Here is a 26,793-nt window from a genome sequence, read left to right as displayed (position 1 = left end):
TCACGTGGATCCTGCAAAATTATACTCTTTACTGATTATGAATTTGTTATTAGCAGTCCTATTGATAGCATCCTTCTAATACCAAACGTGTTTCCTTAGCACAGCTTACTGTTTCTCTGTTTTCACTTTTGTACGTTTTGCTTTCTCTGCGTGTTTCACAATTACGGAAGTGTAATGATCGATTAGTACGGTTAAAAATGCCGAGAAATTGCGCATTTATACGAAAATCGCATTCCTATCCAGAATTGCTGGACGGATATCCCGAACTCGTCTCACCCTTTGCGGCGCCTACCAGCTGGCCGTGTGTGACTTTTATCCTCCCAAACATGGCAATGCCGCATTCCTGCACGCCGTTTTTGTTTAACCCCCATGAACAGACAGCTAATCTTGGCTGAGACCCAGCCTTTCTCTTTAGAAAGGCTTCTGCACGTGGCTCCAAGCGTAGACACCTGAGCGTGTGTGTGTTGGTCTCCTCCTGTCTATTTCGTAACATTTGAAACTAACGTTTTCCTGCATGCGTTCTGATGGAAATATGTATGTAAACAGCATACCGAATGCCACTTAAAATTGTATATTTTGAAAATTAATTTGTCAACAGAAGCATTTGATTTTGGCACTTCTGGCTGGTATTTGATTATATAAGTTTATGAATTAACTGTGACTTGTAACAAGACTGAATATTTTTTTTATTCAGTCTTGCTCTTCATACTAACGTATTAATAACAAACCTGCATGGAGGGAATCAATGGACTTTTGTAATAACCTACAACAATAATCTCACCGAACTTTAAACACATTAACACTCCTAGCATTTCATAACACATTCCGGCAACGCATTCAGAGTATCCATGTGATATATCAGTGCTGTAATGTGGTTCTTGGAATTTATAAAGATGTTGGCTTCGTGAGTCAGTTGTTTCCGAAACATTATATTTGATTGTTTACAACACGAATCGACAAGTATGTGTACTTTCGTATGTGATATGCAATCAGCAAGTTGGTGACCCTCATAATTAGTAGACCCCCAGTATAGGTGTAGAGGACAGTTTTTGATAGTTACGTGTGGGTGAAGCAAAGTCTTTTAGCCTGATTCAGAGCTTTTGGAATTTTTTTTTTTTTTTTTAGTGTTGTCAAAAAAAAAAGTGGTTTCTGACTTATTGCTTTTTATGTCAATATCGCATAATATTTCATTAGGTTGCCTTTATTTTATTTTGTGACTTCATTAAGATGAACAACTGAATCCATTAAAGCTAATGGTTTTCTTTAATTGGTAAGGTTTTAATGACCTGCACTATAACTACAACGCAAACAGTTGAACTGTTGTTCATTGGTGTGGGTGATTGAGCCTCCATAAATTCATTGGTATCCTAATAATCTAAAACGTAAAATTGCTGACCACGATTCCTAATGCCCGCATGGATATTATCGCATATTTTCAGAATTACTCAATGCTGATATATGCTGCTGAAATTGACCACTCGATTTCTGCTACACATACACAATTTTTGGTTGGAAGTTCATCCTTTTGATTTTTTCCTCCCAGTTTTATACGAATGTTATCCTTAAAAGGTTAACTTGCTGCATCTAAAGCATACCGTAAGTGGGCCAAGAGTTGGATAATCTTTAAATTATCTATTTACCTTAGAGACCAAACGTACTTCATGCCTCTAATAACGTGGTCCTACACAAGGCAACGAAAATGCTACCACCCAGATGGACATACCGCAGTGGGATTTAATCCGAAGCATAATGTACGGAGAGGGGCAACGTAGTTTACTCCACCAATCAAACAAGCAATCCGATCCCATAATAGATCAGTATGCCTATATTAGCATCACAGGACAACAACGATCAACTCTTAAAAAATGCGTTTTCTTACTGATCTTAAATGTTCAGGAGTCACTTAAGTATTACTATAATCATTTCCCCTCAATACTTAATTTCAATTTTGTGATGAACTAGAACAGGATTTCTCAACCTGGGCTCCGCGAGATGAGAGATCGTGATTGAAAAAATAAAATAAAATAAATATCGTATACATTTTTTTATTTTTATTATATATTTATACGATAGATATTTATCTATCGTATAAATATATAAAACATATTAAACAAAGGTATATTTTTTATGCAAGGAGTTCCCTGAGAACAAGAAAATTATTTCAAGGTTTCCTTCAGGGTAAAAAGATTGAGAAAGGATGAACTAGACTGTTCGTCTAGTATTCATTTAAAGTCTGAAGCTTGAAAATTTTCAGTATACCTTTTTATGTATGAATTTTTACGCACCAAAATCAGCACAATATGGTCTAGGAAAACCAACACGAAAATCGAGGAATTATGAAGCCTTTTTTCTTTTTTTAAAAGTCAAAGCATTAGATATTAGACACGTGTCGTTCCGAACACTGACCTTGCGCGTGATTGCTGGGTTGTAGCTTGAAAAGTTACTAAAGAAGCTTGTCAGACAGGTCTTAGTTCAGACTTCTCTTGCATTCTACGATCAGTCTCATAAACTGTTATACGGTTCTTTGGGTTTCATTTCTTTTTATAAGCAAATAGTTTGCTCAAAATTCTAGCAAGAAATGAATTTATGTAAGAAATTCGTGTGACAGGGGAAAACTATTTATACGATTCTTTCGCAGAATATTTTATGAATGTTGTCAATTACCTGTAATTTGTTAAAAGTGTGGAATACTATAAATGCTTGGTTCAGTAATTTCGAGAGGATATATAATTTTCCAATATTGGAAAAGTCAATTTTGTTAAGGATTCATAAGAAGCGAAACACCTGTTTGCGAAAAAAATTGGATAAATTATCTGAATAATCTGATTATTGCCCTCGCAATCGGTTTGTCCCAGCCACTCTTGCTTGAAGACGGGCTTTTTCACAAGACCTTGCAAACGTTAAAACTCACAGCCCATAATTGGTTTATTTCATTAATATTTGCCACAAAAATATTAATGAAATATTAATTAATGTTTGTAAAAGTAAAATCTTTGTTATAGATCTTTTCGTCTCCCAGTGTGGTGATGCTTTCACCTTGTTTGGTCTCCACATCATATCCCCCGACTTTATAGGGATATACTAAGGCCAAAAGCGAAACCATTGATTATACTTTTGTAGCTTCTCCTTGGTGCAGTCAGAAGCACGAAGAGACATACTATGTGTGTGGAAAAGATCTATCGAATCGCAAATTTTTTTTCATTTGGTGAGGTAGCAGTTTTTTTTTTTTTTTTGTTATAATGTTTATTATCATAACGGATATTTAAGTGTTTAGGTGCTCTAAACCAGTGCTATCCAAACTTATGGATGTAAAGGTCCCCTTTGGAAAAATTAAAATATTTCACGCCCCACCCCAATCGAAAAAAAAATCGTAATACAGACATATATTATTATAATAGTTATATCCAAGATTTTGCGTTTGTAAGATTTTTGTGCTTCTTATCAATACCTTTGAAATGAAACATATGAATAAGCATATATTTACTAATATTCATTAAGCGCCGAAATACGCAGGAAGGAAAATTTGTGAAGCAACACCAAGGTGTGATTTTTTCCCCCATTAAAATATAAAAATAACAAAAAAGAAATAATAAATATTAAAAATTAAATACGTTTCTTTTAAGATTAAAAAAAAAAAAGAGAACTACTTAGTCTTAAAACATCTTAAATTTTTTTCATTATTTCACGGCCCCCAGTTTGGGAAGCGCTGCTCTGTGAAAACTGCAGACATAAACGTCAGACGCTTAAGATAACTTAAGTCACATAGAGTTTAAGGAAGAAAGGACTCCTGATATTCAGAATACAGCAAGAATGAATTTTGGATAGTGGCATTGCAAGAAATGTTTGTTAATTTATATCGCATGTAACATTCGTATCTTATTTGAAGATAACATCAGCGATTTTGCTTTTAAAACATCGCAGAGGAGGTGGTTTTTAATATATACTGCTCAGACATTTAGTGTTAGCTTTATGCTGTCACCTGTAATAAGCATTCATTTCAATTTGATGTTTATCTTTTAATGATCTTCTCTTTAGTCAAAATATTTGTGACACCGCCATGAAGTCTCATGGCTCACGCTGGAGGCCAACACGGTGTATGAACCACGAGACCTACCAGTCTTCACTGCATAGTTGACTTTGCACTACACCATCTTCTTTCAACTGCACAGTATTTTTATCTTTAATTGCCGTGTTCTTTGTCCAGTTTGACTACTTTGCGGGAGGAAAAGCTGATACCTTCGGATAAGCCGGCTAACTCCCATTCGATTGAAAAAGCCATAGAAAGATTCTCTCGCGATACGTGAATGCAAGCTGTGTGTATGTGAGTGAAGTGAGAGAGAATTGTAGTTTGTAAGAGGCCTCATATATTTTGTGATTTCAAGACCTCATAAAGTAAGAATCCTTTCCGTTCCCAACATTTCGTGTATTTTTTTTATTTTTATTTTTTTTGCTCTTTATCTTTAATTTGAACTCATTTTCTGACAATGTGAATTAGTTCTCTGTTCGTAGTTGGAATGCAATTTGTTTGACCGAAGCAGGTTAGTCAAATGAGGGTATAGACTCTTCGTCAGTGCAAGTTAACATTTTGTCAAGTATTTTTTGGCCAAGTATAGACCACAAACTCGCACACTCATTCATGATCCTAAACCTAAGAAATTATTTGTTTTTTAATATTCAGAAACCACTGTTTCATTAAATTTTATATTAATTCCACCCACTTTATCAGCGTTTTTTTGGGTTCGTGACTCTTGCGTTATCTCACCAGTGTAATAATCATTTCCGTTAATCCGAACAAGAATATACTCATTCAAAGCGGTCACATATTTTTAATAATTTGTGAACGCCTAGTTTTTATTACTTATTTGTAAAAATTTTGGAGATGGTTCGATCCATCCACCATACCTGTATTTCACGTAACATATTCAGCTTGCGATCATACGGTATACGGTACCGTGTCGCCACACAAGATCCAATGCAGTGTTATTCACTGTTTTCAATTTATTGAGTTGATCTTTATAAAATAAAACTTAATCATTTTGTAAATATGAATATTTTTAATATTTGAGATTATTAATTTAATTTTCGTTCGTCATATCATATGCAAGTCAAGGACACACATCGGGGAGACACACATCCTTATTCATCGCTTGCATTGATAATTGCATTTATATTGGTGTATTTAGCATCCGTTTTACATACTATAATTTAATGTAAATATAATATATGGCTGTAAAGTGCTTCAAGTCATAAGCTATAAATATGCTAATTTCATCAAATAGACCTTGAAGCGGTAATATTTTCAATGCAAAATAAGTACATTATATAGTCCAGTGATGATATCATTTTTTAAATGTTAAAACCGTACACGTGAATAAAGTTTCTCGTGTTTATGACTTGGCCATGACCACCTGCTTTCCTTATTTGGCGTGGTATTTCAATGGCGCATAAGAAAGTTGCCCAGCAGCCATTGGCCATTATGGAATGCCCCTATAGCAGGTTTAAAGTTGAGTTCCTCTGACACGTGCTGGGAAACATGCAATGAGTTCACCGAGCGGATGTCGGGAAACTATATTGGCAGAGAGCCAATTTGGGTTTGACGTACTGTACTTGTATTTCAGACTTCCGGACGGCGACATCTTTAGAAAGATTTTTACATTAGTGATGTCGAGTTATTTTACTAAACCACGCCATATCAGTATATACTGAGTTATCTGTGTTTGGTTATTTGTTTTCAAATAATGATAAATTTTAACTAGTCGGTCTGTGTAAATGAAACATGTACTGGCACGCAAGTTTTTCGTCATGAAGCCGACTACGTTAATGTATCTGTAATTCATGTTTTTTTTAATATATTTTTTTTGGTGATTTCCAAGTCGCATACTGCTACCGATTGTCATGAAGATTCACTAACCCCCAATTCCCCCCCCCCCCCCCCAATTCTGTTTCCTGGTATGCTAAGAATGTCGACTTAGCGGGTAATGGCACTTTTGTATGTAGTTCAAAAAGAGCCGCTGCCATTTATCCAATCAGATTGCTCGATGGAAGCGAGAGAAGTTCCACCTCCTTCCTCTTCTGTCGGTCTTTCTAAGGGAGTTTCATTCACCTAAGTTCAGTTGACCTCTCGGGTGGTTGTAGTCCTCTGTAAAGTAACATTCAAACACTGAAAAAACCGGTTTAGTACACCTCCACGCCGTCCGTTCAGCTAAATAAGGGTATCCGCGCACTTCATGTCTGACCTCGGGTGAGAGAACTGGAACCAAGATACTAGCACGTCAGCCAAGTCAGCTGCTTGGGTGGGAACAGCATTTTGTGTCAGCTGAGTGGGTACAAACACGTGGTTGACCTATTCCTTGTGCTCAGCGCTACCAAATCTGAACTTGTGCATTTATCCAACTTCTAGCTATTCTGAGTACTAAGGGTGAAATATTTCATATTCAGAGTGAACGTGAATCGGCTGTGTTAACGCATGGGAAAGTGATCGGTGATTTTGCATATGAATATGATTAGTTAAAGTAATTAATGAAAACTGCAAGCAATTTTTAATTATTCATAAATTTCTAAAATACACATTTTTTTTTTAAGATCTGTTGTCGATAAGATGTATTTGTGTTAGCTCACACACAATGTTATCCTTACATTATAGCGTTTCACTGCGCGATCGTACTATGAGATGCTGCAGTCCAGGCGGGAGTACGAATTGCTTAGTGGGCCCAGAGCCCATAAAAATTGTAAGAGACTCACTGAAAGTGTATACAAAAAAAAAAAAAAAAAAAAAAATCGCACAAAGTTTATTGCAAAAAGGCTAGGCTAGGCTAGGGATTTCGTGGGAGACAGCTTGATATTTTTAAATATTTAAGATTAATAGAAAGGGGGATGGTAAATCCCTTTATGTTTTTTATAGCCGGATACGAAACTGGGATCAAAATCCATAGTTTCATGCCGAAAAAACTATCGGCGAGCCCAAGTGTAAATGATCACTTGGGTGATCATTTACATTAGCCTTTCGGCTTATAAATTTAAAAAAAAAAAAGTCTTACATTCATGTGGGTCCCTTACTCTTTCTTTTGTTTATAGTTGAAGTAGTAGTTATATTTTGTGTAAAACCAAAGGGAAGCTATTACACGTTTCTGGAATTGATTATACAAACAGATGAACTAAACATTTGTTTATTTCATCTGTTTGTATGATGTAATTCTGCTTTGGCTGTATGGATTTTTATGAAGGGGAAAAAAGGACTCGGGATTCTTACAAAAATGTTTACATTTCTAATTTTGGTTTCAGATGGAACATTATAATATCTTAGTAATTTGCTGGGACAAAGCATTTTGAAAAGATATATGGTCTGTCAAATTAATGCACTTTGGATTTCATCTTTGTATCAGAAGCTCTGAGTATAAAAAATGATAATAAATATTTGTGATTTCTGATGTATTTAATCTATGTGATGGAGTATTAATATTTAATTTTCTAGATTAAAACAAAACATCAGAAAATATTCTCTGTACATCATAAACAATAGCAGAGCTTAATGGAGTATAGAATAGCCAATTAATTTTTTTTAATAAAAAATGCCAAGTTATAGATTTCAGCTTTCCATTCATTTGCTGCCTTTTTTTGAGCAGTAAATTAAGGATTAAAGTATAAATTGACATATGTTGATATTTTGTGTTCTTATAGTGAGTTACAGCTCTACGAGGTCCATTAAATAAATTGATATTGTGTCAATATAATTTATACATTTAAAAGTAGCTTCGTTTTGAATTTCAAAGAAAATATGATCTTTTGACACTTTTACTGTTTATTACAGAAAAAATACTTTTTTCTCTTCCTTTCTCCTGCAGTCATTTTTTCCTGCCAGTGTTTCCTTCTCACACGCAGTTAATATATCCATTTCATGCATTTTAAGACAGTTTTGCTTGATAACCCCTATTTTATGATTCACCTCACATTTGATGCAGGTAGTTATTTCTAGGTATCTTTAAGACAAACTAGCATCCATAACTCTCTAAATACATAAAAAACATGATTTATTAACTAGTCAATATATTAACTGTTAATTTTAAATCCACTGTCTGTACTAGCTTCTTCTGCTCCTCTCTTATTCTCAGGGAAGTTTCTGCTCTAGCTTTCAGGCATCATTACTTGCAGTACTTCTAAAAATGTCAGTAGCTTTCCTCTATTCTGTTAATCTGTGATATTGAAATACTATAAGTTCTGTATTCATACAGTTTTGACACGAAAGCATGATATGGTATAATATCACCCTTGAGCAGTATATTCAAGGTCAACATAAAATTTTGGTAGTACTCTAGTCTGTAGATCCTTTTGCCAGCACCCATAGAGGGTGCCCCTTGTTTTGAATGCTTAAAGTTTATTTTATCCTGTACTGTGACTATATTACAAACAAAATAAATATGTATTATATTCTATATTGGAGGGGGGGGGAGATATGTTTTCATGAAGGATGCCATAATAACCTCCATAGCCTATAAGTGCAATTAGAGGAAGAATGGTACATTGTGCCCTTTGATTCTTGCCATGGTGAGAGGAAATTCTATATGGCTTTTTCGGTTGAATGTGTGTGTTAGATGATCTCATATGGAGACAAGAAGGATTTTTCTCCTGGAAACTCAAGTTTTCATTCCATATACAAGCAAATTGCCCATGAGAACAGATGCAGTTTACAGACAAATTTTTTTTACTAATCTATTAATGGTTATCCTCCATATTAATCTTTTGTGAGCACTGCATTATTGTTAATGTTATCTTTGCCCAGTGTGAGACCACTGCCCCATTTATTAGAGGCCTGAAGTGTCTTGGAAAAGTTCCATGTTTAGTCTCTAGAGCAAGGTTTCTGGTAGTTTCTCCATTTTTTTCCAAATGGGAAAAAAACTACTTTGCTCCAACACAAAAAATACAAATTTAAGAGATTTTTTTTAGAATCGGCATCAGAATTTAAAAAAACTGATCTAATCTTAAAAAATATGGTCATATTAAACTTCTCAAGATTTGGGAAATTTTTATTCTTAGGCTTTCAGTCTAATCTTTTCCACTTAATGTTTGTGCATGTTTTAGCAATTTTGATATTGTTTCCCTGATGTCGTCTCAGTGACAGATGAAATATAGGTATGATTAAATGTTATTTAATTATGTACTCTATTTATTCCATTAATCCAGATAATGAATATAATATCTCTATGAATATAAGATTTCATATATAAATGCATGAAAACACCCTTGCAGCATGAATAAATCAGCAATATGTTTTAGTTATTTCATAATAAGATGCCTTTTAAACTGTTAACTTTTTTGAATTCTAATTTTTGGCTGTGTGTGTGTATCTTTTTTTTTTTTATAATGCAAGAAATCAACATTGTTGTTCTTCCTAATTGCTTCCTTAACAGCCAGCCTGGTTGGCATATCTGCTCTCCAGTCAAAAGGCTGGTTCGAATCCTGCCATGGGCATGGATGTTTGTGATTGTCTGTGAAAGTACTAGTGGCGGTGGGCAGTAGACGGCATTGGTGTAAATGATGTCGTTCAGTGGAATACGGAGAGTTGTAGGGTAGGTGTACTCTCCCTCAATGAGTCTTTGGACTCCTTGGAGGTGTCACGTAGTTATAATATTTGGTGCTTTTGCATCTGCTAAAGTTTCAACAAATAAATGTTATCAGATTCATTACTTCTGAAGAATTTTACTGTTTCACCACATTCAACTTCAGATTGCTGTTTTCACCCCCCCCCTTTTTTTTTAAATAAAATTTCAGCTTTTGTCAGCATGAAAATGTGTATTCTCCAGATCCCATTATAAAACCATCGGCAAGATGCATTGTGCCATGTAATGAGTCACGTGTTTGTAACCAGTGTAGACTGGAGGAATATGATGTGCTCAAGTCAGTGCAACTGTGTGAGGGTGAAATGGCTGCAAGAAGGGAACTGACAGAGTTTGATAATAATAAGTTTAGTTTAATCCTTTATCCAAGTGTGAGCAAACAAAGTTTGCACCTGAAAGTATCTTCAGGACTGGGGTAAGGTAGTGCAACACCAGGCAACTCGTTGCAAAGGTGGAGAAAGATCTCATCACTCCTATCTCAGTATCTCCCATAATGCAAAGCACATCTCCTTGCGGATATGCGTAATGCCATCATTAAAGCAAGGGCCACTACCCATACCGGTTTCGACCTTTATCGAGGTCTCGTCAGTGGGAGCCAGGCCCAGTAGTGGAGATACAAAGGCAGAAGCAATGAGAGGTCATCCTAACCTATAGGAGTTGCCAAAGGGTGTGCAACCTTATTATTAAATTACTCTGGATTCAGAGAAAGATGTTGAGAGTTTATTTTTTAGCATTTATTAGCAGTTTGTTATTTAGTTTGTTATTAGCAGTTTATTTTTAGCATTACACATATCCGCAAGGAGATGTGGTTTGCATTATGGGAGATACTGAGTTGATGAGAGCTTTCTCCACCTTTGCAATGAGTTTCCTGGTGTTGCACTACCTTACCCCAGTCCTGAAGATACTTTCAGGCACAAACTTTGTTTGCTCACACTTGGATAAAGGATTAAACTAAACTTATTATAGTCTAACCAAGTGAAAAATAAACTCTTGACAGAGTTTGAAAGAATGCTATCTTACAGGCCTATCTGTTTGGTAAATTGTTGATAGATTGTTAACACTGGTTATAAACACGTTAATATTAAGATTGTTAACACTGTTTACAAACAATTGTTGATAGATTGTCACTGATTGTTAACCTGGGATGTTATCCCAGGTTAAGAATCAGTGATACCATATTGAGATGAAATCACCAGGCATCAACTGCAAGTGATACCTGCAGTGGATGACCTACCACACTCGCAGAATATGACTCTGTGGTGCTATGAAGGATAATATGTAGAAACAGCATTTGTCAGCCGACACGTTGAATGAGGAGTTCTGGGCATTGACTGGAACATGAATCTGCACAAAATATTCAGAATTGAGGCTCACAACAGGTTTTCAAACCCCACATTACATGAACCAACATGTGCAGCATTTTCTTCAGTAGTGCAAAGAGTGTGTACAGTGGGACATGGAAGCTTGTAAAGCTGTGTTATGGAGCGATGTACATGCAACACCCACCCTCTACCAAGCAGATGGATGGGTGTTGGTGAATGCCTCTTACCAGAGTGTGTAATCCCAACTATGAAATTCGAAGGTGGTGGCATGATGGTATGGTCGTGGTTTGGCTGGCCTTGGACTTCTGTTTGTGGTGCCACGACGGACATTGAACTCTGAGAGGTATTTGAACACTCTTTCAGCAAGACAATGCAGTGTCATAAGACTGCTGCTGTGACTGCATGGTTTGTGGGACATGAATGTTACCATACTTGACTGGCCTCCTCAGAGTCCTGATCTCAGCTCTATTGAATATCTGTGGGATGAACTGGAGAGTCAGATGAGGTCAAGGGATGTTGACCCCACAACAGTCCAGGACCTCATTACATGCTTACAGGAAGAATGGTCCAAAATTCCCATTGATCACTATCATACACTTGTGGAAAATATGCCCCGTAGGATTGCTGCAGTCATTGCAGTAAAAGGAGGTCTTACATTTTATTAAATTGGCCACCATGGCTGTTTGTTCCTCGTGCTATGGTGCCTACTGACTTCTTTCTATGTAGAATCATGGAAACTAATCCTGAAGGGAAATTCTTTTTACTGTATGTTAACCTGCTTTTAATTTAAACTGACTAGAGGATAATTAATAATCTTGGTTCTGCTTATGAAATTAAGATGTTAAGAATGGCTTCATAAGTTATGGCTGAAATGTATGAGTATAAATGGCTTTTTAGTTGTAAAATGTACTGAAGGTATAGGCACTAGAGGAATATTTATTTTTAGTTATTTCACTAGATTTATCATCTTTGGAATACAAAGACCACATTTACTGTGATTTCTGTGAATTAACTTCATTTAATCCACTACCTAGAAAAGTGTCTGGATAGGACATGAGTTCCCTTTCAGTTACAATTTGAATTGTTTTTACTATAACATAGTTGAGTGCTGTGTGTTTTTCCAACAGTTATAATTTGTACATATGAAGATGCTGGTTTTTGGAATTATTAGCAACTTATTGTTGTGTTCCTCTGGTGTTTATACTGTGAGGCACTTATAATCAGCAATATTTTCATTACTTTATGTTAATCTGTTTGATGTATGTTAAGGTCAGAATGCTAATACAAAAGATGTTTTGTATTATGATGTTTTTATGCCTAATTCATCTAAAAGTAATAAAAGAATCGTAGAAAAACTAGAAATTCCATGGAATGATCTAGCATTTTGGAGTCAGTTGTGCACATTTTATCTCAGAATCAAGTATGTTTGGGTATAATGAAATATCTAATAAATTATGCGGCACCTTACATGAATTTCCTAACAAAGTTGATGTATGGAAAACAGATCCTTGTGATTTATGCTAAACAGTAGCCTGCAGAAGTGTAATGAAAATAACCAGCATATGTAAAGTATCACAAGTATGGAACTATTATAAGGCATGATCACTGTTCAGATGTCTTTCTCTTCAAGTTAGTTGCTTATTGCTTAAAAATGAGGTTTGTTCAACATATCTATGTTAATCCATATCACTGGAGGATGGCAGTGGGAAGTTGTATGATTACTGCTTTTCTGGCTTATTAATAGATTTAGTTCCTTTTAAATAGATAAGAATTTAAGTTTTTAATGTGGTCACCAGAACTTTATAATAAATATAACTTAATGAGTTGATTAATTTTTAAGAGAAAATGCTTCACTCACTGTTAATATTAAGGCTATTTTTATTACTCATGTGGAATAAGAGGAGAGAACATCAGTTCTCTCCTCTTATTCCATATTTAAATATATATTAAAGATGTATTACAAAAATGCTTTGAATCATTCATGAACAACTTAATTTGTGAAGGAATAGATTAAAAAAAAACACTTGGATTATAATAATATAATTCAGTGGACCATCAATTGCATTCTCTTCACATGTGTAGCTTATTATATGGATACATAGTATTATTTTAAAAATAAAATTTTCATTTATGCTATTACTGTTTGCTTCACTGAACTAGCATTGATAGAATTCATATTTTCATATTATGATATCCAAAATATCTGATAAAATATGAAAAGTAATCTTGAATTCATGTTTTATGTATATAGGATGAAAATCTGTCTGTATGATAAAAATTGTAATAATCCTGAAATGTTTCTTGATTTCACTTTCTTTTCTATGTAATTAGCTGCCTATATGTGATTGTTAATGTAGTAGAAATGAAAATGCATTTAATTTTTTAAGTTTTTTTTTTTTTTTATCAAGGACAGTTGAATTCAACTGCAATATCGTGTGTGCACTCTGGAATTCATGTGTTCAGAAACTAAATTCTTGTTTATACATAGAAGTGTTTGAATTGAATTAATATATATTTCTGTCATGGACATTCTTAAACTTTGATACATTTTTTCATTTCTGTTTTATGTGCCCAATTTTTTTAACTTATAGTTGGTTTACACTGTATTTTTTTATTTAATTTACTACTATAAAGCAGTTACTTTCAATTTTGCAGGCAGCTATACTTCAGCATACAGCAGAATACATATACCAGCTTGAGCAGGAAAAAACTAGACTTTTGACACAGAACTGCCATTTGAAGCGTGCTCTTAGTACTCAGATGAACCATGACAGTGATGGTAGTAGTTCAGATTCACCACTCCCCAAAAGAAAAAAGTCAGAAATTGGTATGGCTATTTATTTTTGATTTAGTTAAGTTATATGAAACAAAATATATATATGTCATATAGGGAATATTTAAAAATAAACTTTGTTTAAATTGCATTGCTACATAATTCTATTTATTTATTATGAAGACTTATTCTTGACCACAAATTTTTGATTCGCTTACTCAAAAGGTAAACCCAGCAATAAACAGATGGGTTGTCAACATATCCAGACATTCCCTCACTCTTGCAGAAACTTCAGTTCTTGCAAAAGGACATGATTTTGCTATAGTGCTTACAAGAATTCCATATCTGGATTGCCTACATAACATTGAGAGGAACCTAACCATGTTGTTAAGTGATGACACTAGTAAACTCTGAGCTAAACTTCCTCCTCAAAACTTATCTCCAGCTGAAATCAAGGCCTAAAAATCATTGAAACATAATAACCATCTCACCATAATGAAAGCAGACAAGGGGGTTTGCCATCTGGCCAGACTCAAAAGAATCTCTACTTACCTTTTTTTAAAATCAACAGCTCACACATCAACTTCACTATGGAAAAGGATGGACAATTATCTTTCCTAGATGTCCTCCTTTCCTGTACTCTTTCTGAAATACTTGTTACTTCTATTCACTATAAACCTATCTTCACAGGCTGCTACATACAGCAAGATTCAGCACATCATCCATTTCGAAAAATAGGCATCTTCATATCTTTGCTGAACAGAGCACGTTATCTGCTCCAAGCTCTTCAAGAATTGGAGTGCTCAGCAAGAGAATTGGAATTGGGTGCTCAGCAAGAATTGAGCAGCATTCAATGTATTGTACTACAGAATGGTTTCACTTCAAGGAAGTTTAAATGCATCTTGTACTCTTACAAGCCCATCGCCCAAAACTCTGAACCTGTGTGGCGAGTCCCTTTCACATATATTGCAGGCATCTCTGAGATGACTGCTAAGATCCTGAAAAGAAATAATTTAGGTCCTACTTTTTTTCTTATCAACAAAATCTCTTCTTGGTTACCTTAATGAAATATAAACAACATCCCCCATCTCTCTCTTCTGGTGTTTACCAAGTTTAGTGTGAGTGCTTCTGCACATACCTTGGACAAACAGGATGTTCTGTTGAAAAAAAAGACTACAAGAACACCAATCTTATATTAACAACAGTAAACCTTAAAAACCTGGCTTTGCTCAGTGGACACTGACCACAATATCCTATAGTCTAAAACTTGCCTTTTACATCAGTGGAGGTTTAGGCTTGAACAGTTATTTAAAGAAAGTGCTGAAGCACTTCTACACTGCTCAAATTTAAATCAGATTTGGTAGAGCTTCATCCTCATAAATGGCAAGCAGTAATGTTTCTCCCATTTTATTATTAATTTTTTAAATTTAATTTTATTTCAAATCACTTAATTTTAAATTTGGGCCTTAATTGTAATCTTTGTTGTAACCACCCACTAGGTGGCATCTGGCATGTGACTTAGCTCTGCAAATAGGATTAACATTCTTTGTTGTAGCTTCACTTTGTGATTATGCTAATGCACTGATGATGATGACCAGTTAGTTTCTGGTGGAAATATTTGCAGTAATAAAAATACTGTATTCTTGTGCATATGTGTGTATAATAAATGTTGTTATATAATGGCACAAGTTCCATTAAAAATTCTTGTAATTATGTTGCAAAACTAAATCTGGATTTTAGTGCTCTGCACTACTGTTTACTCTTTGAGGAAGTTATTGTTTATTATTAATGCTTTTAAAGAAGAATAGATAACATTTCCATTCTAGAATAGGTTGTGGACCCTCACTCTAGATCAGCATTTCCCAAACTTTTCCTATAACCTTGGTTATTTTGTAACGTATTAATTAATTTATTACATCGCAATATTAATAATTAATTATGGCATAATCATAAAGAGTATTAGTACACATGTATACAGTGTGACATGTTGACAAATATAAAATTACATTTAAATCAGTTATCAATCACTGGACTAATGAAATCTTGTAGCATATTGTAGTTTGTTCAGGCCAACATCATTAAATTATTTTGTGCTGATTTTCATTGACATATCCCATTCTGATCACCAAAAATTTATATAATATAAGTATTTACAAGTGAATGCCGACTTTTTCTCCTGTGTGCTGGTAGTTTTCCCCTCTTTTTGTACATCCTGGAGATCGCTTTTGTAGGCTGGTGTGAATGACTCACTATCTGTTGCATCACAAACACCTTCAATAAGAGATTTCTTAATACCAAAATAAACAAAGTCCCTTGTCTCTTATTCATATTAAAATTTAAATCTGCAGGCCTATTACTTTTAAAAAATCATGGCACTACAGTTTCGAAACTTTCACCCTACAATACGAACTTGCGAAGAAAGTATTCAGTATTATTAGATTTGAGAACCAGATACAGACTGACCTTGATCTTCAATTTTAGTGGAAAAAATTTCTTTATACTTCCTTGCTGATTGGTCACTAACATTTGCAACACAGATGCTATTTGTTTCAGTTTTGAGAACAGGGGATACACCGCCCATTGTTGTAATTGGCTTGCAGGCAATTTTTATGATCGGTCATAAACAGCGGTATTCTCTTTCCCGATCATTGAAAGATTTTAATGTGTGAAAATTAATGATAATTCATGAATATTTCCATATTTAAAAATATGCCGCTTGGTCACTGACATTTGCTACACAGATGTCATTTCCTTCAGTTTTGAGAACAGAGGATACGCCACCCATTGTTATAATTCGCTTGCAGGCAATTTTTATGACCCATCATAAACAGCGGTATTTCCTTTCCCAAATGTTGAAAGGTTTCGATGTATGAAAATTAACGATACACAGATGTTATTAGGCATTTTGGGTTGGAGCTTTTCGACATATTCACGAATATTATTCTCCTCAGAATATTTACGCTATAAAATATTTAATCATGAGAAATGCTTAGAAAACTAAAATGACAAATTCCAGGAGAACTTCTCACAAAACACTTATTCACCTTCAGCAGAAAACCCTGTTCTAGATGAATGCTTGATATTTGTCACCAGGTGCAAGACCACCAGCTTGCATTCTAATATTTGAAATGACCCTGACCCATGGTACTAAATGTAATTTATATTACCAAATTTTTAGCGGTATTGGCATAAAAAAATACTCTGAAGGTATTGCAGTAATCAGTAGGTTAATTCAAAAGTTCAAAAAATATACCAATGTTAAAGATAACAGAAGTTGGGAGAGAAGGGGAAATCTGAAGAGCCCCATAACTTTTAAGAACACAGCAAACTTTGATACACACTCTTAAGAAATAGATAGTGATTGTTCCAGTCACTTGAAGTTGAAGTGTAAATTGTGATCTGTAAAGGGAGCCCATTCTACATTTTTTCCTTAGAAACTGTCCCTCCCCACTTTTTTCTTTTTTTTTTGCAAGACAGGTCAGCTGATGAACATCTACAATCTTTCACAATTACTTGGCAGATGTAATAAACTTGCCAACTAGTATCATACATAAATAAAGGCCATTTCCCATATAAAGAAAGCTGCTTCAGTGTCTTAATTCTAACACTAACTTGAGGATTTGAGAGCATATGTTATAACATTTTTCCAGTAAGAAAGCATATTTCCTCACCGCACTGTGCTTGACCTTGCTTTACAAAGATTTCGTAATATCACTGCTTTTACTAGCCTTTCATTGTAGGTTTATCATTTCTCTCTCTCCTTTCCCAAACTGTAATCCTGGGAATTTGAGGATTTTTATAGGATAACACTACACTGGTAGTGTTATCCTATTTTTTTAAATATATTTTCCCCCACAGGTGTACTTTACAAAATGCACCAGTGATATTTTTTCTTTCACAGTTAAATTTCTTAGCATTGGCTGATACACAAAGTGTCTTGATACACTTTGGTCGAGGGATTGCGGTGATGACCTCTCTGAATCATGGGTGCTATGGCATGTGCTGGATTATGGATTAGGCATATAACCAATCATTTAGCAGTTAAACGACTCTTCTGTGAAGAGGATATTTCTGTCTCTGTTAGTGTACTGCCAGAGAAGTACATTTGATTTTATCACCCTCTGCTGCATAGATTGTGGGTTATGAAGTGTCTAATAGAATGATAATAGGCTCTCATCCCGGTGATTAGTTAGTACACGTGACATTGTTTTCTATGAAATGTTCATCTCTCGCAACACACTTTTTGTGTTCTTGCAAGATTACGGCGGAGTCATGCCTTCCCAAGGTGTTGCATCCTAAAGCAGCATGGTCGACCTGTTCTTTGGAGGTCAGATAGATTTTCTGTATCATTATAACAGTTAATAGTCCAGTACACAAACATCCTACTGATCCTGAGTGTTTATAGCATGTTGAAAATACAGATGGCACATTCCAACCTTATGAAGTGCTATTATTACAGCTACTTGGGTCTCATAATGTCCCCACTGTTAATCCATACAGCTAGACAACTTTCTCTCTCTACTGATAATCACACAAATGTTGGCTGCACACAGTGCGACTAACGGAACAGGGCTCGTGCAATTCTGTGGACGGTGTGTGTGTGTGTGTGTGTGTGTGTGTGTGTGTGTGTGCAGAAGTTGTAACAGTATTTATGGCAAGACTTTATTATTTCAGCTTGGTGCAGCAAAGTCATAGTTGCTCTACAATTTTTTTATTATATATAAGTACCCTTTTATACATAGTTATGAGTAGGAAGAGGACATGCAGCAAAGCTTGTGAGTGTAACAAATGTAAATGATGAATACTAGAACAAATACTTGAAATTATAAAGTATTATATGCTAAAATAGCATGTGACAAAGGAATGAACGAGTCATTACTACAAATGCTAATTAAGAAGAGAGATCAAATAAAAAAAAAAAAAACATGGAATAGCCATAGCATATTGTCTGACAAAGTAATCATTAAACATAGTTCTACAATAAACTAGAAGACATTTCATTAAATGTCTTTTAATGATATGGATTGAAGTCTGCAATCATAGAAAAAAATCCATTAAGTCAGATAATAATTCAAGCTAAAGCAACAAGTCTATAAGACAGTAAAAGAAAATTGAGATGAAGAGGAAACTTTCAGCAAGTTTTGGCTGGTTTTATAACTTCAAAAAGCATATAGGGCTTCATAATAACATTCAAGTTGTAAGTGAAAGTGGAGATAATGATACTGCTGTAAAATTTCCAAATGAGCTAAAAAAAAAATCGATTGAAAAAGGATGAACAAATCCTTAATGTTGACAAAACAGGCTTGTTTTGGAAGATGACTTCATGCAATTATTTAGAGGAAAAGAAAAGTCTCAACCAGGATATCAAATTTCATTAAATGTCATTCAGCTAGCAGAATTGCTATAATTTTGAATTATTTTGCCAAAAATGATCTCATTGTGTCCAAAGTCGACTTAAATGGATGTATTTAAGTTTATCATATTTTGTTTCATGCTAGCCATTTGGAGCTATGTGTAATTTTGAAGTCTTTATCAAATTTTACTCATGCATATGGTCATTCATTTTGAACACAAAACTCATACATACTGAATATATATATATATTTATAGTAATTGGCAACATCTGTTGAGAATCATTTATTAATATTTGTACTTTCACTAGTTTAATGAAACTTTTAAGGGTTTTTTTTCTTACCCACATTAGACTGATGCAGCAACTCTACAGTGCATATTTGTGTATTGTAAAATCTTGTATTGTTTGTACATTGATTTTAAAGGTGCTCAACAGATAGTAAGTGTCATGTTAGGAAGAATATTGCAATATGACTTCACTTTTAAAAGCTGAAGTTGGAAAATATTTTTGTGCCTCAAGTTTAAACTCATTAAATGTATCTGTAATATATATTAATATGAATGAATTTCAAGAAAGTCATTTGGACTTGCTTGTTTAAGCTAGCTAGCAATTGACAGAATTTAATCATGGATGAAATGCATCTTATAGACTATATTCAAGTTACATGACATGAATCATTATAAAAATCATTATTTGAAGAGATTGATTACAAAATGTATTGCAAAGGATGAATGAGAAGGTACTTAAATTGAGTCTCTTACAGGGGACATCTGCACTTGTTTCAAGACAGTGTTCGATATGTTTTAATTCCAAGTACTCGATAACAATTGCATTTGTGTACATGATTAAAGATAAAGTGGAAGTTTAAGTTTATAAAATGATATGTTGATTATTACTTGATAATTAGAAATGATGGTTATTAGTACTTATTGCATCATTTAGTCTAGAATTGATCATTTGTGCTAAAATTTTAGTGGTGGTGTTTTTTAATAGTTTACAAAACACTTAGAAAAAAATATAAAATAAATAATATATAAAAAAGCAGACTTTATTACCTAAGATGTGCTCTGTTGTGTGATTTATTTTTTGTTTACTTCAGAATCGTGTGATGAGGGAATAGGTAGTATGAGCCCTTCAGAGAGTGAACCCAGTATTGATGATCTGAGGCAAGAGATGATTGAATTAAGGGTACAATTGGACAGAGAAAGAAAGTTGAGAATGCATCTGGAAGAGCAGACAAGGAACTTGGAAGCACAGTTATATCCAGAACGTATTCGAGAAATTGCTCACCAGGTCCAGATGCAGTACCAGCAGCGTGTAACAGATGTAAGTTACTTTAAAGTTATTAGTTGGAGTTTATTAAATGTAATCTATTATATATACAACTTAATACAACTGTGCAAGACTACAATAAATAAGTGCTATGTTGCGTAAATTTTAAAAATAATTTTATAAATATTGTACATTTCAAAAATGCTATATTGAATGGGTGTAAATAACTTATAGGCTTTGTTTAAGAAAATATTTTAAATTCTTGTTAGTATATTGTATGCATTCTCGCATGTGATTTAGCATTTTCATTTTGCCTCTATCACTTTTTTTTGGCAAATATTAATGCATTTAAACATTCATTAACTTCTGATTAAATAAGGTTACTTTTCATGTGAATTATTTTTTTTTTACTGATGTAGTTGTACTAATTCTTCATTTCTACGAATTAGAAGTGCTTATAACGTTGCATTTACAACAGTACCTTTTTCTACCAAGAAAAGTTGACTTCACTGTGAGTTGTTTTGAATATGGCCTGAAATTGAACAGTAATTTTCCCCTCTGGGAAAGCATATTGCCTTTCAGTAGAGTAATTGCAAATTGTAACTTAATCATTTTTATCTTTTAATTGAGGTCTCTTCAGGATGCCAAAATGATGGAAAGTTTGGTATTAAGAAACCAGAATTGGTCATAAACTTTGAATTTTGTTTTTTGATGTAGTAAAAAATATCCCACAGAAAAATTTGTGTTTTTCAAAAATGTTTTGCAAAATTATTTTTTATCTAATGAAGTTATTTAACAGACCACTCATGCAGACTTAACTATTTTTTTAAAATAGTTTATCTGTCTAATTCCTATTGTACTCTGAAGGCACGTCAAACTTAGCCTGTTACCTGTAATGCTATTAATCAGTTTTCATGTTATACCGTAGACACCTCAACAAGTTGCATTGTCAGCAGATTTTGATTAAATCTGGAATGCATTTATTTCTCATGCTGTATAAGATCTCTGTAGAAACACTAAAATGAAGGAGAAGTGGGAGGAGATCTTTCTCCACAGATACCTTTTTACAGGTTGAATCATATAGTAGTTTATACCAAAGTTGGAATATGGTAGTGTAAAGAAAGAAGACAATAAAATATACAGGTCACATTGTTCAGCTGATTTTATCCATTTATTCCTCAACTGTTTTACCTGGTTCAGCCAAAAAAGTCAAGTCATGTAAAAAATGAATCAAATACTGTAAATGCACTTGGCTGACATTTTTTTAAAGATCGATGTGAATTCAAAACAGTACCATAATAGCAACAACAACAATACACTGCTAATTAAAAATGTCAGTAAAGTACTTCTAAATTGCTGCCAACCTCCTACTTTCTAGTTTTTGTCTTATATTTTTTAATGTGAGCAAGAGGAATTTCATATGTGAAAGTATCATGATTAACTCTTAGTGTTTTTTTCTGCACTGAAAGTGCGGAAAAAAAAAAGAAGCTATAATTAAACTATTATTTTAAAATGAGAAACATGAAAGTGATAATAAAAAGAAAAAAAAAGTGATGAAAATAAAAGAAAAACTGTTCTGTAGAACACTACAGAACAATTTCTATAATGTCTCACAGTCATATTTAGTAAATGGGAAGTGCAAGAAAGGCTATTTTCCAGAGGATAGAAGTAAATGGAATGAAAGAACAGAAAGTTATTGGAGTACAAAAGAGAAAATTTCATTAACTTAGATTGTTTTGCTTACATGTTGGACTATCTATCCCTTTCATAAAAATAGAGGGAAAAATCCTGCAACCTGTTTTAAGGTTTCACAGTGTATTGAATGTATTTGCATGTTTAAAATCTCTTCTGTTAATTTTACATATTTTTGCATCCTATACAGGGGGTCCTTGAGTTACGTCGGAGATCCATTCCTATGGACCGACGTAAGGCGATTTTCGATGCATGTCGGAATTACCATAGCCTAAGTTACTTACCTAACCTAAAACACCCTAAAGTCATACGTATATATATCAAGAAACAGAACTAGGCCATAGGAAAATGAAAGGGAGTGTGTGTCGAAGAAATGGAAAGCCATTACATTAGAAGTGAAATTAGACATTATTTTTGTTTCATTTTTGTCATTTTTCTGTACTATACAGTAATTATGGTACAGAAAGATGACAAAAATGAAACAAAAATAATGTCTAATTTCACTTCTAATGTAATGGCTTTCCTTTTCTTCAACACACTGCCATCGGAAGAATCTGCCTTACGTTTGGGAGCCATATTGAAGGGTAAAAAGTCACAAAAAAAACACAAAAGTGAGAGAGTGGATGTAAACAAAGCACACAGTACCCAAAGAGTGTGTGCTGGGACCCAAGCGACACCACCTCTCCCAAACAAACGCCACGTGACGGCGTATTCTTCTGCCGTGCTCACAAACAAGTTCACCCGTGACGTTTGAATTTTATGTCGCGCTGCTTCAAGTCGAAATTTATTTTTAAAATTATTTATGGGATTACTGCCGTAAAGTAGAAACGACGCGTGTCGAGGACCCCCTGTATATATATATTATTATTATTTTTTATTGAGAATTTAATATCAAGTTCATTAATCAGCTTTTTATGTTAAAACAAATTACTCTGGCAAAATCAGCACTCTACACATTTTACCATATGTAAAACACAGTAAAAGTGCTGATTTTGCCAAAGTAAATTTTTTTTTTTTAATATAAAAAGCTGATTAATGAACTTGAGATTAAATTCTCAAGAAAATTTTTCTTATTTTATCTTAATAGCAAAATTACACATGTACATTAGTTGTACTATTGTTATTTTATTATTGATAACCTTAATTTTCTGTATTTATTATAGTGTATCTTCTCATTAAATATTTTAAATTTTAGAATCCTGCTGAAGGAAGAAACGAATCACCACAGCCCCATTCACTGCTAGAGACAAGGTTATCCAGTCCTCCTTCACATTTATCTAGTGAAGATCTTGATGAAATGGATACATCCCAAGACCCTCCTCTTGTTGAACAGAGCCCTGTGCATAGTGTTGAAGTTCCACAAGATCTATCAGGCAAAAATAGTAATCCTTTGCTTCACTTGGAGACATCAGCAACTACAACTACTTCATTTATAATGTCTCCTTCTCCAGAACCTGAAATTACTCATCCACTACAGCCAATGACTGTATCAGTAGCTGAGCCGGTAGTTCATCCTCAACCCCGTGCTGTTTATCCAGCAAGTACCTCTCGTCAAAACTTGGAGACAATAGTAGAAGCAATTCGACATTTGGAAGGAGATCATTTGTTCTGTGATGATCCAGAACCACTAAAACAGGACACATTATCAACCTCTACCCTGTCAGAAACAAGTCAGGTTGATGAGGTCAGTATTAAAGCAGAACCTTTACAGACTGTAGAACAAAGGCTGTCTCATCTTTCCAGTTCAAGCACAGAATTTGCCATCAGACAACAGATCATCCAGAGTGCCCCCCTTAATCAGTCTCGGCCAGGAGTAATTGTTACCAATCACTCCTAATCCACTTCAAGTCCACAGCTCATTCCTGAATCAGTGGGTTGTCATTCCACCGTTCACAAATTTATGTTGGCACATACCCACTGGCTGTAAAATATCCATTACATTTCATTGGAGGTTATTTCAGTTCCTTGGGTGCCTTTGCACTGTCTTTTGTCTTGCAGTTTCTTCGCTGGTAGTTATCATTTGATACAATAGCTTCAATAAGTGGTATGTAATAAACTAACCTAATACAGATAGTGCTCTTACCATCTAAAGGTTTTTAGCTGTTTGTTTCACATATTTCCACCTCAGTAGACAGTTGTAAATTTGTCACTGTATTTTACAGTGTGATATTTTGTGGAAAGCATTTAAAAACAGGCTAGAGTACATTAATTGAACATTGTTTTTATATGTGGTAAAGATATAAATTTTTGCTGTTGTCAAGAATTGAGTCTTAGCACATGGAAAATGTAAGACAACTAAATTTTGTATGTATATATATATATTCCATGTAAGAAAAAAATCTAATGCCTTCAAGATATTAGTGGGAAATTTAACAAAATTTACACAATAGGTAAGACTTGTACGTGGTTTTAGGTAACACATAAATTATACCTTGAGGTGCAAAAGAAACAATGAAATTAGCTTGCATAAGAAGACGTGCAGAGACTAGCCACCCATTAATGCACTGTAAATATTCACGTTCATGTAGGTTTAGGTGCAAGGCAAGAGGAGAGTCATACCACTAAGGCATGTAGTAATTTTGGACTTAAATGGAGTAATACTTGAAAGCAAGGTTATTTATTCTGTTTTCATATTTGTCCTCCTCCCTCCCTTTTGTATCCATGTAGTCATTTTGACTAACTTGTTTAGTTCAGAAAAATATATGTTTGTGCACGTTGTCATTTTAATATTTTATTGAAACTAAGAGCAGTGACTTCACTTAATTCACAAAAATTTTTTTTTGTTGTTAAAAATGCTAGTAAGTAATAACTGGATTTAAAACAATTTGAAAAGCTAAGTGTGGTTCCTTTTATACAATGTATGAGTGCATAATTTAGTTTTACTTCACTTTTTATTTATTTAAAAGTGTATTGTGAAACTTATCAGTGATGGGCAAGAAGGTGTGTATTAAAATAAATAATTAGAAAATCTTCTATACTTTAAATGAAAGCAGAATTCTGTCATATGAATTTCATATTAGAATATAATATCAACTCTAAGTGTAATAAATAGACAGTATATCCTAAAATATTTGTGAAATGTGAAGATACTGCTCATTAGAATTATTACCAGTGTTGCCATCTTTCATAAATGCTAAAAGAATATCTTGAGTTTTCTGAAATGCATTCACTTGAATTATTATTTTTATCTATATTGTTCAGAAGTTAGTTAATTGTACTGAAATTTGGCTTATTTAAGTAACTTTATACAGTACCTATGAAATTTAAGCTACTGCTAAGTCTTGGAAACACTACAATTCAAAGGTGTTTAATCTTTATACCATAACTAACATGAATGAGGCAACAACGAAAAGAAGTCAGTTTGCCGGCAGTTTCTATTTCTATTTGCCCTTTTTTTTTTTTTTAATTAAAAGAATGAATGTGTGTGTGTGTGTGTGTGTGTGTGTGTGTGTGTGTGTGTGTGTGTGTGTATATATATATATATATATATATATATATATATAATTAGTTTCTTGATAACTAAGAAGCTGCACCTAAGCAGAGTGGTGGCATTTTCTATTTTGTACTGTATAATTGTGTTCAATCTTTAATCTCATCATAAATTTTATATGGTTGGCAACACTGGTTACAGAATACTTTGTACAGCTTCATTTAACAGCCACCCATAAATTGTTAAAAAAAAGTGGTGTCAGCAAGATATTATTACTTATCCATACTGTTTATAAACATTGTTTTCTATGTGTAATTTTAAATGTAATAAGGAAATATTTAAGATAAACAAGGCATTTCAAGAGTTTTGGTGTGAATGGAAATCACATTTTTAACTGTTGCTGTTTTATAAACATCTAACTTTAATAACCAGTTTTTGATCAATTTTTGTACCTCGAATTACAACCTTGTGTGTTTGCATGTTGGCCCTTTTAAGTTAAATTTTTTACTTGCCTTATCCACAGTTTGAAACATTGCATTTAATAGTGTTTTTACATCTATATTTGGATATTTGTCCACGGAAGATTTTTGTGATAACTTTTGGAAAACATATATTTTATGCTTACCTCAAAAGGGAGGAGGGATGTACCTCAAGTTTCCGTGATATCACTTAATTTTTCTGGGGGTTGGGAAAGACACTTTGTTCAATATTTCATTTATAATAAATACTATTGGTAGATATTTATCTAGACATGCTTATTTTGTTTTGATAATTAAAAAATAAAATTAACTCCTTCCCATTTTTTTCATATAAGGAAAAAAAAGCATAATATTAAGTGATTTTAATTTAGTAGGTTTATTACATATAAAGCTACTGCCTTTTTCTAATAATTGTTGGGACTCTTCAGTGAAGAGAATGTTAAAAATGTTTTGTTTCTTAAGTGTATAAATGTGTACAAGATTTTAATTTTACTCTGTGCCTGTTTAGCATGTCTCCTCATTGCCTGAAAATAAAATGTTTTATCCAATTTTTGTTATTTTTATAATGTAATTACATATTGGAAGGATGCATCATTATCCAGGAAATGCAAGTTAATATTTAGTATTTCAAGTAAAACAAGATGGCAACAGGTTAAAAAAAAAAATGCTTTGTCATTTTTACTGCACATGCTTCAAGTTTTATTTAACTTGATCCCAAGATCCAAACATTGCATATAATCTTGTTAAGTTGTTCACTATTAATAAAACATACTGCAGATATAAACAGTTGTTCATTATTGATCTCATGAATAATAATCATCACTTGTATATTCTAATGCAATATCAGTAACTGCCACTTAA

The 26,793-nt window shown here is 33.7% G+C and overlaps 1 protein-coding gene across 3 annotated transcripts in view; it reads left to right on the top strand.

The window, feature by feature from the left end:
• crp (transcription factor cropped) overlaps positions 1-25,454 on the top strand; it is a 48,119-nt gene extending 22,665 nt beyond the window's left edge. For all 3 annotated transcript variants that reach the window (XM_090395992.1, XM_090395993.1, XM_090395994.1), the window contains exons 3-5: positions 13,589-13,760; positions 20,159-20,385; positions 23,219-25,454. In XM_090395992.1, coding sequence (XP_090252118.1) covers positions 13,589-13,760; positions 20,159-20,385; positions 23,219-23,860 — 1,041 coding nt within the window. In that variant the 3' untranslated portion in view covers positions 23,861-25,454. The remainder of the gene's footprint in view (positions 1-13,588; positions 13,761-20,158; positions 20,386-23,218) is intronic.
• The last annotated feature ends 1,339 nt before the right edge of the window (positions 25,455-26,793 follow it).

This window comes from Typopeltis vanoorti, chromosome 7, assembly GCF_054136105.1.
Source record: "Typopeltis vanoorti isolate ZY-2024b chromosome 7, IOZ_Tvanoo_1.0, whole genome shotgun sequence".
In the NCBI taxonomy this organism is placed as follows: domain Eukaryota; kingdom Metazoa; phylum Arthropoda; class Arachnida; order Uropygi; family Thelyphonidae; genus Typopeltis; species Typopeltis vanoorti.
The sequence above is the reverse complement of the archived record's forward strand: the minus strand, read 5'-3'. Positions and strand labels throughout refer to the sequence as shown.